The sequence below is a fragment of the Myotis nattereri genome (genome assembly GCF_964212035.1).
Source record: "Myotis nattereri genome assembly, chromosome: 8".
NCBI lineage: Eukaryota > Metazoa > Chordata > Mammalia > Chiroptera > Vespertilionidae > Myotis > Myotis nattereri.
Window position 1 is genome coordinate 68,271,028 of NC_138083.1, and position 15,283 is coordinate 68,286,310.

At 47.6% G+C, this 15,283-nt stretch overlaps 1 protein-coding gene across 3 annotated transcripts in view; it reads left to right on the plus strand.

Annotated features, from left to right (window-relative positions):
- Window positions 1-1,252: 1,252 nt before the first annotated feature.
- ZMYND8 (zinc finger MYND-type containing 8) overlaps window positions 1,253-15,283 on the plus strand; it is a 108,976-nt gene continuing 94,945 nt past the window's right edge. The window contains exons 1-2 of one of the 3 annotated variants that reach the window (XM_081096941.1): window positions 1,253-1,328; window positions 10,444-10,514. Coding sequence is in view for 2 of the 3 variants with exons in the window: in XM_081096940.1 (XP_080953066.1) it covers window positions 2,498-2,523; window positions 10,444-10,514 (97 nt within the window). In the remaining variant the exon portion in view is untranslated. Of the gene's footprint in view, window positions 1,329-2,322; window positions 2,524-10,443; window positions 10,515-15,283 lie in introns of those variants that run through there. The other 2 variants (XM_081096939.1, XM_081096940.1) reach the window with 2 other exon arrangements.

The following is a 15,283-nucleotide window of genomic DNA, read 5'->3' on the forward strand; positions in this document are numbered from 1 at the left end:
GGGTTCTTGTTCCCTCCCCGAGTTTGACATCTTTCTTTCTTTCTCCCTCTGGATTTAAATGGCTTCTCAGACCGAGAGGCACTGCCTGTGCCCTGGATTCAGAAGGTACACGCCTCCTTGGGAAGCAAAGGCGAGAGACAGCGGCTCACTCTCTCTCTCTTTCTGCATCTGCCGGGGGAGCTGCAGCTGGTATTTTTCCACAGGCCTTTTCTGCGCTCTCGGGGCCTAGTCCTTCCCAGCCAGGCCCAGAGTCCGAGAGAGGGTTAATAGGCAGGAAGCTGAAGGCATCGCAGGCTAATACGGAAGTCAGATTTTTGTTTAACTGACAGGTTTAGCAGGCCTCGGCGGCGGTGGGGGAGGGGACCGGGAGGGGAAGGGAAGTTTGTAGATCTAGGCATGTGGCCTGCTAGGAGCGCATTTGGCTTTTCTTAGGGTAAGGTCGGAGAGGGGGGCCGCCCCTTGGCATCCTGGCAGGGAGGCAGGAACCCATGTTGGTTTTTCCTTTGCGTCCTGGCTCTGGGGGCTGAGAGGACTGTCTGTGCCGCGAGGATGGCTCTCTGGCCTGCTTTTCCAGGAGGCATTTTGACAATGACTATGCAAACTTGACCACTCCGCGCCCCTCCTCCCCTCTGCGGCCCGAGCCTCTGTGCTCTGAGAAGCCAGGGCTGCTCTTTAGCGATTTCTTGGGGTTCGCCTGTCCTGTCTGTCTGCCCCCCAGCTCCCCAGAGGCCTGCCTCCAGCCCCTTTCTCCTGCCCCTTTGGCCCATTTCCTGGGGCTCCCCACTCCTCAGCTCCCCCCCCTCCCCGGGCGAACCATTCTGCTGGATTGTTCTAGAAAAGGGCCAGCCTTCCTCCTAGCAGAGAGCCGCTTCTGTGGGGGGCAAGTGAGGGTGAACCCTGTCAGCTCACCCCAAAAACTCTCTCCCCAGTGGCATCTGGGCCTCGGGCTTTGCTGGAGCAGGTCAGGCCGGCTGCACTGGTTTGCCCGTGCTGGGAAATCTAGCCAGGGCGGGGGAGAAGTGCGTGCGGGGGCCCCTTCCCAAGTTTTTCTTGCTGCAAAAGGCCTAGCTTAGCCTGTCTTTTTCTATGCACAGGATGGCTCTTGCTCACCAGAGCCTCACAAAGATAATCGCTCAGGAAGTGTTTCAGCCAATCCCGGGCCGCCTTACACTCCGATTTGCCGGGCCAGCCAATCGGGGATGAGCTCTTATTAGGCGGCCAGATCATCAAGCCGAAGTGCCAAACCCTTTTTCTGTGAGAACTAGGAGCCTGTCCTCCATGTTTTATAAGTATTGACATTACACAGTGTTAACAATGCATCCACAGAGGTAAGCTCGACTTTTTAACCATCTTTTCTCCCCCTCCCTCTGAGACATCCGAACTGTGGGCGAGCAGTGCGATTTCTCTGTGGCTGGCCGTGCCACACTCGCCCCCACAGCACTTAGGTTAACTTGGAACTGTTTAGAGAGAATTTTTTTGCTTTCTTGGGTCACATGGCTAAGTAGCCATTAGCCATAGCTCGATTTTGCAAACTGGCAAGGGCCTGGCACACCTTTACTTCCACCAGGACATGGTGTTTCTGAAATAGTTTGAAGCTAGATCCTGGTATGCCAAAAAAGAAGCTGTTTTTTTTTTTTTCCTCCTCTTTCTCTCTCTCTCTCTCTGAGCAGTTTCCCCCCTGCACTATTGTCTTCTCTTGTGTCACATGCCTGCTGGGGGAAGAAAATGGAAGGTGAGCAAGCAGGCTCCTCTCTGAGGAGAGCTCATGGCAGACAGCAAAGCAGGCAAGTTTTCCTCTCCAAAGAGGTTCTGGGAAAGCTGGACTAAGTTTTGACCAGAGAGGACGTGTGTTTTTAAACAGAACCAAGCCCTCAGCACAGCAGGGCTCAGGAGAGCTCCTAGCTCCTGGGGCCTAGGTGGGTGGTGGTGTCTCTCCATGGTCTTTTCTCTCCCTACAGGGTTTCTTCACTTGAAACTACATTGTTCAGCCTTTTTTTCCTGACTTCTGTTGATAACAGAGTGTTTGGGCTTCTGCAAGCCAGCCTGCAGCCAGCAAATGTTTCTGAAAGTGTTTTCTAGGCTTTGGAGGAAGTTTTTGGAGTAGGGATGGGGAGTGGGGGTGGGGGTGGGGGTGGGGGTGGGGGGTGGGGGAGATGTTGGACAACATCCTGCAATAAATCTGTGAGGACTCTTTTTTGGATCCCTTAGCCCTCCTATTCTTGCATGATTTTCAATGAACTAATGTATCTTTTATCCTTTTCTTTTTCCTTTCCTTCCCCCCCCCCCCTCATTGTATCATCTTCTGTCCTCCTGTGATAGTGCAGAGGAAATAAAATCATGTCTGTGGCTCATGACAGCATTCCCTATTCAGTTGTTGGGTTGTGTTGTTGTTGTGGTGTGTGTTTTTAATAATCCCATGTAACTGTTTTAAAAAAAATTTCCTTTTTGATCAAGTCCCAAATCTGCCAGCCTGTTCTCTCTTCTTAACTGTGGAAAAATGAGACGGTTGCTTGAACATGTTGGGTAAGTAAAGCGATCCATTTCCTCTGTGACCATGTATAAAGAGTTTGGCGAACATTTGGGGTCTGTTTATAGCAGGGGGTCTTGGCTGTAGCAGTGGAGGGCTTTTCATTAGCAGGAACCAAACAAGGGCTTTTAAATAGTGTCTTGATTTTAGGTGACTGTTTGAATCCACTGTTTTTCCTGAGAACCTCTGCTAGGATTGAAGATTATACTTCCTGTTAACCCTCAGACAGGGGAGACATGTGCAGTTCATTGTGACTTGCCTGGAGACCTTTAATTGGGTTTGTTTGGATATTAGATAGAAGTCTGGGTAGGTGATCTGCTTGTGAAATACAAGAAAGTGCTTGTTCTTAAGAGTCACAGAGCCTTAAGCAAGTAGTGGGGCAGGAGCTGCTGGTGGTGTGTGGGTGTGTGTGTGGGTGTGTGGGTGGTGTGTGTGGGGTTAGTGGTGTCAGTACTCAGGTTTTAAGATACTAACACTGAGTGCAGAATCCCACCCACCAGCAAACTTGATTTGATTAAGGACTCACTGCAAAACAGATTTGGCCTCTTCCAAGTCTGACCCACACACATCTGTATGCATGCTTTCCTTTACTTATGAATTATTTCTTACTTTTTTCATTTCCCCTGATCTCTTAATGCTGCAGTTAGAACTTCAGAGTGAAAAAAGTGGACTCTTATTTGGCGTTAGCTTCAGAATTTCCCTAGAAGTTCAGTGCATCAATTTCCAGCCTGGAGACCAATCCCGCATAGCTGTAAATGCTGGAAATATATTCAGTTGCTGTGTTATGCCAACCTGATGGAGTCAATAATCTTTTTTTTCCTTTTAAATTAGTGTCCAGCTTTTAGCACCCATGGGAGAAAAGGCTCATTTAATGGTGAGAAATGTACCAAAATCTAAGTTAAGAAAAGTCTGTGGAAGGCCAGCTTCTTAGAGTAAGATGTCAAGAGTTAATGATGTTTTATATACTTAAAACTGAACAGTTGGACTGCCCCACACAAGTCAGTTCAGACATTTAGCTATTTTCTTTGTTCTTGTCTCCTGACTGTAAATGGAAATTATATACTGAGGTTCGTGTGGCCTCCCTAGAAGCAATATCTAATCACAAGACTCCTGCTTTGGTGCCTTCAGTGTTTGCATAATGGCGTATTTGTTGGGCTGGAAGGAAACCTAAGGGCAAGGTATTTGTCCTCTAAAAGCTCACATTAAAAATGGCTCACACAGGTTTGCGAAGCCAAGATCTGTTTTCAAATGTGCAGCCAGCCCCAGCAAGTTCCCAATCTGGACCAAGCTAGTCACTTTTCCTGGGTACTGTGGCCACCACTAAGCCTGAGTCTGTAACAAGTCAGTTGCTTTCACAGTAGCATTATTTCCCAGTTCCAGTTAGGGGGTAAACATGTCTGCATTGCAGCAGGACCAGGTAGGCACAGCAGTGCTGGCTCACAGAGCAGCCCAATGAGGCTCCTCTCTCCAGCTTTTGAACCAATAGACTGGGAGGAAAGGTTACAGATTGACAATGGCAGTGGCCGAATTGAGACTGGGCCTTCTGGAAATTTCTACCATCTTTGTTCCTTTTAGGAAAAACAGATCCACCAAGCGGAAGAGTCTCCTGCATTCCATTCCTAAGGCATTTCTCTCCCCTCCCCTTTCTTTTTTTACATCAAGGTAGAATGTTCCCTCTGCCACGTTTGAAAATTGCAGAGGAAGGGACAGAAAACATGGGGCTGTTTTCCTTTTTCCTTCTGCCTCCTCAGTCCCTAAAGAGGATGCACAGCTGCAAGGAACAAACACAGACACACTGGCCCTTTTGATTCCTCCCCCCCCCCCCTTTTCTTCCCCTTCAAGACCCTCCAGGATGGATTCACTTTCTGCTTTGGGAAATTAAGTGGCATTCACGTGGGGGGAGGGGGAGCCACTGCTTTTATTAGCTCCAGAAAATGGTCAGTGTTCCCTGTGTAACTGGGAATTAATTATATATAATCACTCAGTAAACTTTCTACGTAGTTTTTCTAATTGCCGGGCATGAACATGGTTAGCCTGTTGGAGCCCCATCCAGTTACTTTTGTAATTACTAGCTCAAAGATTTGAGTCAGAAAGAAGGAAACAATGGGGCATCTTGGATTATAAATTAAGGATGAAAACAATAGCACCCCCCCTTCTTTCTTTCTTTTCCTTTCTTTCTTGTAACCCCTTTTCTTTCCCTGGGAGGACAGTGGCGAACGGCTTCAGGTCTTTAAATAGGAGAGGAGGAAAGGACTCAATCTGTAAAAAGCCAGGGTGACAGGAACCCAGAAAACCCTGAAGGCAGAGGTAGGTTTTTTGAGTCCAACCACTTCACATGTGTGATCTCTTTGTTTCTTTTGCCTTTTCCCTTCTCTCTCTCTTGTAGCAGAGGCAACAAACATTTGTCAGCTGAGAAGCCCTAGGTCTGGCTTTGCCTCTGGTTGACCCTGAAAAGAAAGACCCTCAAAAAGTGCCTTTGCCACCGCACCGCAGAGATTTAGTAAGGGAACATGTCGAGAAGCCCTGGTGTTGCTCTGAAATGCAAAAAACGAGGATTCACCCCTGGCTTTTCAGGTTGCCTAGGCTATGGCTGCCCTTCCCCCTCCCCAATCTCCTTCCAGATAAACAAGCTGGCGGGAGCCATTTCAGCCCTGCAGCCAGCCAGGCTGCTAGGCTGTCCCTCCTCATCAAGATTACCCACCTATCGGCCGGCCGGCGAGGAGCCAACCGCCCGTCCCAGCCCTGGCACAGCCTTGGGCACCGTGCCCTCCTGTCTCCCCTGGAGCGAAAAAGCAGTCACCTTGAAACGCTCCCCTCCCAGCACCACAGCGCGGAGGCCAGTGCTCAGACCTGTAACCGTAGATTACATTATCCACTCTGAGGCTATCAGTTTGGCCTCTGAAAGCGGGTTTTGCAAAACCAGTGGTTAATTTTTAGGGCTCTGTTGGGGGTGGACCAAAATCTAATCTGTGCATTGGCTGAGCGAATATTTTACTGTTGTGTCCCTGCAGACTCCCAATTGTCTTTCCTTGATGCTGTCTTAGGACCGGCTGGGCATTTGGTGGCCGTGTTCAAGCTCATAACACAGCCTTTTGATTTTACCTCGGCCTCGGACTGGGGTGCTGCCCTTTAGCTGGGCTTTTCAGGTGCCCGCTGTCCTGGAAGCCCTTTCATTTTACCTAGCTCCTTTTGGGTATGGATGCAAAGCTGGCTTTTAATATACCAACAAGGGGAAATGGACTTCCTTCCTTCCCCTCGCCAGCCTGCTGCTCCCTTGTAACATGTGTGTGTGCGTGTTTTGCACCGACACCTGTCTGTCCGCAGCTTCTGCCACACGCCTGCCTGTTTCCTAATCTTCAACTGCCTAATTCGAGGGCAGAGGGGGCCTCTTCTCAGAGCCTCATGGTGCAGGCTCAGGATCCGAAAGAGAAGGGTTTTCCTTAGGAACCTGTGACTTCACAAACTCCCCCCTGTCATTGCAGGGTTTTTTTTTTTAAGCTTCTACACGTTGGGTTGTTGGTGCCCTCTGGTTGAGCGCTGCCTGGTTCAGATCTTTAGGAGGGTGGCTTGAAAAGTAGCAGGGCTGCCTAACCACGAGCTGCAGCTATTGAACAAACTGCTACCATTTTAGCTTCAGCCCAGGAATGAGGGAGGCAGTGTTGCCAGACGCCATTTTAAGAATCCTGCATAAATAGCTTAGCTACCGATGACTCTGCCCGTTTTAGGTGAGTGCTTATATAAAGCTGCTCTGCTAACCGCCCCCCCCCCCATTAAAACAAAATGAATTGCAGATTTAGGGGAGCATGGTTTTTAAAATTTGATGTTGGTTATTTTGTGATCTAGAAGAGGAAGGTGTTGTGTCTTGGGGATTAACTATTTTCTTACAGCCTGGACCAGTTTGGGATTCTGAATGAAAGTGAAAAAGCTGAAGGAAAAGTCCTTTGGAATGATGCATGATTCTTTGAATTGCTGCGGGGTGATCCTCAGCTGTAGAGCCAGAGTCTCGTGCATGCTGATTGTATATTCTAGATGGGTTTAGATATTCTTGGTTAAAAGTCAAGTAGTAGGGACACTTGGGGGAAAGAAAGATCTGGGCATTGTGTATCCAGGCATTTTTCTGTTAAAACTATACGTATATATATTTTTCTCTCTCTCCCTTTTGGAAGTGCTCAGGGGATGGGATTCCTGGGAATTACGGACCAGCCTTGAGTCCTCAGAATTAATAATCAGAAGGCTTACAGCATCCTGGAGGTGCAGCAGTTCATCTGCAACTTTTAATTGCTCTTTTTTAAAAGTGCATGCAGGTTAAGAGGGAAGCATAGGTTTTCTTGCTCAGGCATTGGGAGAGAAATCTTTTATTCTTTCTGGGACTGGCTGGCATGCCCTTGGTTATATTTGCAGGCACTGTTATTTCTTGAATTGTCTGAACTGTATCAGTTTGTAAAATCCAGAGGCAGGTGACTTGGGTAAATGTGAGTGTAAGAAGTGGTGGTGCTAACATTTGTATACAACTAGTTGATGGTGAATTTTCCTGTGGGGGGAGAGACGGTAGTTTGATTTTCAGCTAATATTACCCCTTTCCTCATGTGGGTATCCTCAGCCTTCCCTGCAGATTTTAAAAGAAAAGAAAAGAAAAAGTAATGTCAGTTTGAAACAAGTGCTTGTTGTCCCCTTGTTTTTTGACCTAGGTAATCCCGGGTTGCTGGAAGCTAACAGATAGGGAAGAAAAGATGCTGGATATTTCCTAAGACTTTAATGTGTGAATAACAAGAGTTGAAAGCCCTTTTTGCAGATGCATCCACCTTTTCTTTTTAACAATTATGGTTATTTGACTGTGTGTGTGTGTGTGTGTGTGTGTGTTTAATCCAAATGACTGAACAGTTCTTAACCTAAATTGACCAAGATCTGTGGGGCATTCAGACAGGTACAAACCTTTTCTCACCACCACTTTTGATGTAGTATAAATAGATTTTCCCCTAATAACATACTAATATTTAAAACGAAGCCAAAAGAAAAAAAAACACAACAACACAGCAAACCTGAGTTCAGTGGTGTAGAAAAAGGAAGTCCCTTTAGATGTGGCTATGCAAAATGACTAATTTTGCATTCTGGTCTTTGCTTTTGTAAATGATTCCCCCACCCCCCCTCTAATGCATAGACACTGCAATTTCCTTTAATCAAATACAAATCGTTGTATGCATTGTGTGCACATACATGTGCATGTATGGGTTCCCTTTGGAATGATGGCTTGCTGATCGGTGAAAAAGATGGTTTTCTGAAATTGTTGTGCTCAAAATCCTTGCTAAAGCTGGTGGTGCTATTGCTAAAGTTAGGTGATTATGGTGGCCCACTTGCAATACTTGGAAAGATAAAACAGCTTAAACCCCCCCCCCCCCCCCCGTCTGCTTCAGAATTGATTATCTTAAACTCAGCAGCAAATAGCCCCTACATCACTAGTTTGCATTTTCTTAGCCTCATAACAGCATTTCTGCTGAAAGTATTCAACTCCTCTAGGCTGTTACAAGCCAAATCATTGTTCTCTTGAACACAGCCCTCCTCCATGATCCATACACCTTTGAATGTCTTCATCCCTGCAGACATACTTCCAGTGGGCTTTTGGGGCTCTGTTATGCATACACTGTTTCTTTCAGGACCAGACATTTTGGTTGGACCCCAGATTAGCATTTTTCTCTGTCACTCCAAATATGGGATTGGTTTCAAGAAGTTTAAGATTTCACATACTTCATGCTAGAGGGGGAAACAATTCTAGTTGGTAGAAAAGATCAAGGTGGCTATTTGTTCCTTTGAAGTGGGCCATCTATCCAGCTCTGAAGGCTGCGTGGGGCTTTTTGTTAAAATTTATTTCCAATCACCCCAAGCAAGAAACCATCACCGGTATCTATTTGGACAACCTGTGTGTGGGGCAGGCAGGTGTGTTTCTGAGTTGAGAATGTGTGCCTCTTAAGTTGGAGTAGAAGGTATTAGTGCTAAAATCACCTCCCACCGTCACCGCTGTATTATTGCATGTTAGCGATGTGTTTAAATGTAAAAGGCTGCTTCCTTCTGATGAAAACCGTTCGTGACAATCTGTCAGTTGTTTCTGGTGATTTGTGTCACAGCCTTTCTCTGCAGATGCAGTGCAAATGAAATTGTTAACGGGGTTCAATATCAGAGCGCGAAAGGTGTTAATATGCTGATTTAAAACCAAACTACCTTTCTTCTCAGTGCTGGCACTAGGGAAGTTTGAGGCCTCCAAGTTCTTACAATTTAACTCTAAGCCATCATCTCCTCCTTTCTATGTAGTTCCCATTTTGAGGAACTCTCTTCCCCCAACAAACATGGAACTCCCCTAAACGTACCTCCATGTGACAGGCCTTCTTGGACTCTTTTGTCCCCAGACAGTCCCAGACTGCTGAATGCAGAACGACCATCCTACCTCTCCTGCCTGCCTCCCTCCTGTCCTGGCTTTGAGTCTTCCCCGTGTAAAATTCTAGCCATAGCCATTGGGAACACACCCTTTTCTTGTTGAATCACAGTCGGGTGGAATTGCATTAGAGTAATTGTTAAGATTCTTTTTGTTGTTGTTAAATCTTTACCTGAGTAAATTTTCCCCCATTGATTTTTAGATAGAGTGGAAGGGTGGGGGGAGGGGAGAGGGAGGGGGGGGGGAGAGAGAGAGAGAGAGAGAGAGAGAGAGAGAGAGAGAGGGAGAGAAAAGGGGGGAAAGAGATGGAGAAGTGGGTAGAGAGAGAGAGAAACATTGATGTGAGAGAGACACATTGATTGGTTGCCTCCCACACACACTCCAGATAGAACCTGAAACCTAGATACGTGCTCTTGACTGGGAACCTGAGACCCTTTGGTGCTGAGACCGACACTCTAACCACTGAGCAACACTGGCCAGGGCTGTTAAGATTCTTATCACTTCACTGTCAGCCCCAGAATGTTGAAGTTCTTCGTATCTCACCATTTGCACCTATTTAAGCAGACTTTCACTGGCTTGATTTAGGGGTGTGTGTGTGTGTGTGTGTGTGTGTGTGTGTGTGTGTAAGATATAAAATGGTTTGTACTCTATTCAGTGGGAGTTCCAGAAGAGAAAGGGAGAGAAGATTCTGGTGGACCTTCCCAGCAAAAGGGGCCTGCTTTCTCGCGTCTCTCCCCAACCCCCATCTCTCAGCCTCTCTTTCAAAGAATCCTTCCTCCTTCCACTTTAGTGGTGGGGAATAATTAGTCACAGCTCAAAAGAGTGCCATTGCTTTCTCTGAGCCATGCCTGCTGCCCAGAGGACACATCCCTGGGGGTGGGGGATGGGAGTGTGGAGACCCCGGTCCTAGCTCCTGGGGTAAATGCTGGTGGCTTGAATGTGTCCAGACAAGGCTTTTTGCTTCTAGCCGGGGCAGATTTTTCTACTTTGCAATTCTGTACATTTCCCCCCTGTTCCTGCCCCTTCTTGAAATTGTAAGATGCAGCGGGGAGGTCTGAGAAATGCTGTTTGCCTTACAGAATTCAGACATCAGAACTCTGCATACCCTGCAAACCCCCTCCTACCTGGATCCGGTGTTAACAGTCAGACACTTGTTTACTCCGAGGCTGGGTGCTCATTGGCCCATGGGGGCAGATTGTAACTGTGTATCTAAAAAAATGCTCTTTGCATCCCCCACCAGCACGATAACTGGAGTAGTAATTTGACTTAAAGAAAGGACAACCCGGTGTCTTAAAAATACTCCTTTAGGAGGCATTACCCTTTGTTTGCAATCAGGTGTGGGTTTCTCCCCACCCCCACCCCCCCAGCCCTCCATAAGGATGGGGGATTGTCTTAAAGTTGGGTTTGTCGTTAGGACTTCTAAATAGCTAGCTGCCCCCATGGGGCAAGTTCTCAGTCTACCTAAACCTGAACGTAATTTGCTCTGTTTCAGCTTGGCCGAGGAGGAAATCAAAACAGAACAGGAGGTGGTAGAGGGCATGGATATCTCTACTCGCTCCAAAGGTGAGTGAAAACCTCGTATTATCTATTCCAGATCAGAGGAGGAAATTGGAATTTCTCTTTCTTGTGGTGGTGCAGCCAAGTGTGGCTCTATGAGCTGAGGCTGCAACAACGCGCCTCCGATTTTGAGCTGTGAGACCTTAGATGGATGAACCTGATTTATGGAGAAATCTCTTTCTGCTTTTCTTGCCCTTGCGTGTCTGTGCAGGTAGACCGACCTGTCGGGGGTTGTCCACGAGCACACGTTTTCTATCTTGACTAAGGGTGGCTGGCTGCCTCTCTGCAGGGTGACTTTCAGGAACCAGAATTTAAATGAAGTACGTTCTGGAAGCAAGCCATCTCCAGCTGCTGCAGGTTCCTTATGTTAATAAACCTGACCCGTGTGGAATCACGGAAGTGGGAGAAAATGCAGGGCTTTCTGGAATTCGGGGGCCGGTATTTGCATTTAGGACAAAATTTAGCAAATTAGGGCAAACACAGTTGACGTTTCCTAATACAGAAACCTGTATGTTAGACTCCTCCAACTTCTAATTGAGGGGTTGGGACTTTCTGTTTGGTGTGTGTGCGATTTCATGAGGCTTCCCCAAAAGGGAAGCAGTTGCTCACTTTTGCCTCAAGGGTGCCTTTGAAAATGAGCGACTGGAGTACTTTTCATATCTTTGGTTGATGAAAATGCTCATCTCTAAACTTAATGGTTGTACCACCCTGTTGTTACTGCTTTGACGAGGCGCTGAGCGCCTGCTCTGAGCACTCAGCCTGGTGCTCTGGGGCACGGGGGAGGCCAGAGGGCTGGGGAGAGGGTTGTTGACAGACTCACCCAGAAGGACTCCCATCTCGCTAGCTAGAGAGCCACACAAAAGTGGCTCCCTAAATGCGGCTGCAATAACAAAGGTTTTTGAGGGTTTTTATGCGCTTGTCATTTTGGGCAGAGATAGGGGTCATCTCGCCATGGCTGGGACCTGGGTCTGGGAGCTGGCTGTTGCTGGGGCTGGCCTGACAGATGGAGGATTGGCATGGTCCAGAGAGGAGGCGGGAGGCACCTCCTGTCGGAAGGCCAGGCTGCCCATGTGGGTGGTCTGTGCCTGGGGGGCGGGGGAAGGGAGAGAATAACTGCGAGGGGTTGGCAGGGTGGGCCCAGTCAGTGGGCGCTTCATCTTTCATCACAGTCCCCATCCAGCCCATGGGGGCCGGCAGTGGGGGAGTTTTGAGCAAGGAAAGAACCTTCCCGAAGGGGTGTTGTGAGACAGAGGTTAAGGGAGTGTGGCCCAGCCCCCTCCCCCCCTTGTGGCCAGAGGGTGGAGGGAGAACCCAGAAAAGGAAGCTGGAGATGGGGGTCTCCTGCTGTTCAGTTTCCTGTGGGGCTTGGACACCTTCTGTCTCTGTGCCTCCATTTTCTTCTCTGTAAAATGGGGTGTTAGGTTAGATTCTAAAATTCCTCCCACCTTGGCCTTCTCCTGTAGAAAGAATACTCAGGGACCCTTTCCCTCTCCCCACGTGGGAGTCTATCTATTCTTCAATAAATTTCCACCTTTGCTAAGAAGAAAGAAAAAAAGAAAGAAAGAAAGAAAGAAAAAGAAAGAATACTCTGAGTATTTTGAAGGCTGTGCTTGGACCAGGAGCTTTCTCATACTGAATTCCTCCAATCCCCATTTGGTGGGGTGTTGTTGCCATTTTGCAGATGAGGAAACTGAGGCCCTAAATGGCACTGTCTCACGGGCAGTAAGTGGCAGACCTGAGCGAGGCCCTGACTCCAAGGAGGTGCTTCCTTCCTGGAGCCCCGCTGTGGAGACTTCTCCAAGAGGGTCAAAGGCGGGGTTTGTCACTGTCACGGGTGGGGGGCGGGGAGGCCTGCTTTGGTCAGTACACCCCCTTTCCCTATTGAGAATAGGGTGGAGCACCCTATTCCCTTTCCCGTAAGTGTGGAGACCTCTCTTCCACCTCCCTAGACATCCTAGCTCTTCACCAGGTGGCACCTTCCTCTGACGGCTACATGAAGTGTGACCACTGTCCCTCTTTCTTATCTACCCCACTCCAACCCTCCTCCTATAACAGCTAGGGCGATCAAAAAAGCATTGGTCAGATCTGTCCCATCTTGCTCAGTCCTTCCACTGACCTTCCAGTGCCCTGCGGCTCAGGTCTGAGGCCTCTATGCCCTCCCTACCCGAGCCGGCTTGTTCACCTTGTGACATTCTGTTCACCTCCTCCCCTGCCTCCCCTTGACTCCACTTGAGCTTCCGGGCCCCTTTCCCCTCTTTTTTCTCCTCAGGGCCCGTGCGTCCTGTGCCCTTTGCTGGGAACGTGGTGCCCTGGGTCCTGCTGCCTATTTCTCATCTCAGATTCATCTCTGACACCCATCTCCTTAGAGAGGCCTTTAGTGGCCACGCAGTCCACAGGAGCCGTTCCGTCATTTTCTGTTACTTTTAGTAACAAACTTCTAATTTTAGATTTCCAGGTAAGTTGTGAAAATAGTGCAGAGTATTCTCATATCAAACGCCCCCCCCCCCCCCCGTTTTCCTATTATTAACCTCATGCATTAGTGTGTTTCATTTGTCACAAGAAACCCATCGATATTGGTTATTACCAACTAAAGTCCATGCTTTGTTCAGATTTCCTTAGTTTTTCCATTAAGGTCCCTTTTCTTTCTTTCTTTCTTTTTTTTTTTCTCCCTGTTAATCCCTCCCAGAGGATATTTTTTCCATTGATTTTGGGAGGGAGGGAGGGAGGGGAGAGGAAGAGAAAGAGAGAGAGAGAGAGATATCGATTGGTTGCCTCCTGCATGCGCCCTGGCCTACAACTCAGGTACATACCCTTGACCAAGAATTGAACCCAAGACCTTTCGGTGTGCGGGCTGGTGCTCTAACCACTGAGCAGTGCTGGCTAGGGCTAAAGTCCCTTTTCTGTCCCAGGATTCCACATAGGATACAACATTATGTTTAGTTACACGTCTTCTTCGACTTGTCTTGGCTCTCACAACTTCTCAGTTTTTGTTTGTGATGACCTTGAAGGTGTTGAGGAATACTCGTCAGGTATTTTGTACGGTGTCACTCAACCGGGATTTATCTCATGTTTTTTTTTCATTATTGGACTGGAGTGGACTGGAATAATGGGGTTTTGGGGAAGAAGACCACAGAATAAAGTGCCATTTCATCACATCATATTAAGGGTACCCATTATACACGGATTATGTTGACCGTGACCCCAGATGCTCAGGTGGCGTTTGTCAGGTTTCTCCCCTCCCACACTGTATGCTTTAGAAGGAAGTCACAATGCCCAGCTCACATGGAGTGGGGCGTTATATTCCTCCTCCTTAAGGCCAGAATATCTACATAAATTACTTGGAATTCTTCTGTATGGGAGATTTGTCTCTTTTCCCCATTTCTGTATCCAATCACTTATTTATATCATCATGGACTCAATTATTTTCTACTTTGGGTTATACAGTCCTATACTAATTTACTTTGTTGCTCAAATTACTTCAGCTTTGGCCATTGGGAGCATTTCAGTATCCCTTTGACATCATTGGGTGGTTGACTGATTGATTGATTAATTGAACACTTTTCTTACTTCCTGCCACTACAAGATGCTTTAGGCTCCTCTTGCGTATTTTCTGTCACAGCCCTAGCATTGGTCGTTTGCCCAAGGAATCCTGCTTTCGTGTATTGGAGAATAGCTTTAGGAACCAGGATCCGAGTGCTCAGTGTGCTCCTTGCTACTGATGAGTCTTTGCTCCTACGTCCTCTCAGCGGACAGCAAGGAAAAGGGCTCCTAGCCCATCTATATACACCTATCTATAGGTATTTCTACCTTTATATCAAATTAAATGGGTTCATACACTTGTCTCCATTTCTGATCCATTACCGCATGGATCACTCCAGTCTTCTCCCCTTATCTGCAGCATTCCACCATCTGCCATTTGTTTACTGTTTTCTGGTACATTTTAAATCTTCGGTGTACAGCTGGATGAACTTCCAATACATGTGCACTCATGGGACTGCAACCCAGAGCAAGATAATTGAATATTTGCGGCATTCCAGAAGGTTCCTCAAAATCACTCCTGATTTTTTCTTCATCTCCCTTGTCCATGACCTTGTAATTCTTTTTTTTTTTTTTTAATATTTTGTTGATTTTTTTACAGAGAGGAATAGAGAGTTAGAAACATCAGTGAGAGAGAAACATTGATCAGCTGCCTCCTGCACACCCCTACTGGGGATGTTCCTGCAACCAAGGTACATGCCCTTGACCGGAATCGAACCTGGGACCTTTCAGTCCGCAGGCTGACGCTCTATCCACTGAGCCAAACCGGTTTCAGCGTGTAATTCTTATTTATTTGTTTGTTGGTGGTCTTCTCTGCCAAGATGTAGGCTCCTTTGCTCCTCATGTCCTAGGCCCCCTTGCTCCACCCCTCCCTCCCATTCAAGATGCAGGAGGGCATGAAGACATAGAAAATCCTCGCTTTTAGAGCCAGGCTCCTTGGGTTCACCTGCCAGCTGGTGCCCTGCCTCGTTAGGCTATTCTTTGTGACTCAGTTTCCCCGTATGCGTGGGGATGATGAAGATAGAGGGTTTCGGTGAAGATTAAATTTGCTCACACATATGGAGTGCTCAGAATGGTGCCTGGGACGAGGTGGGCGCTCAGAAGTGTTAGCCATGGTTAGAACTGGCATGAACCGGCATGAGTTTGCATTGGTAAGCCTATTGGGTAGAGATCCTGTGTACCACATTCCACAACTGCCCCCACTTACAGCCTCCAGGAGGAGGGCTTGGAGGTGATTC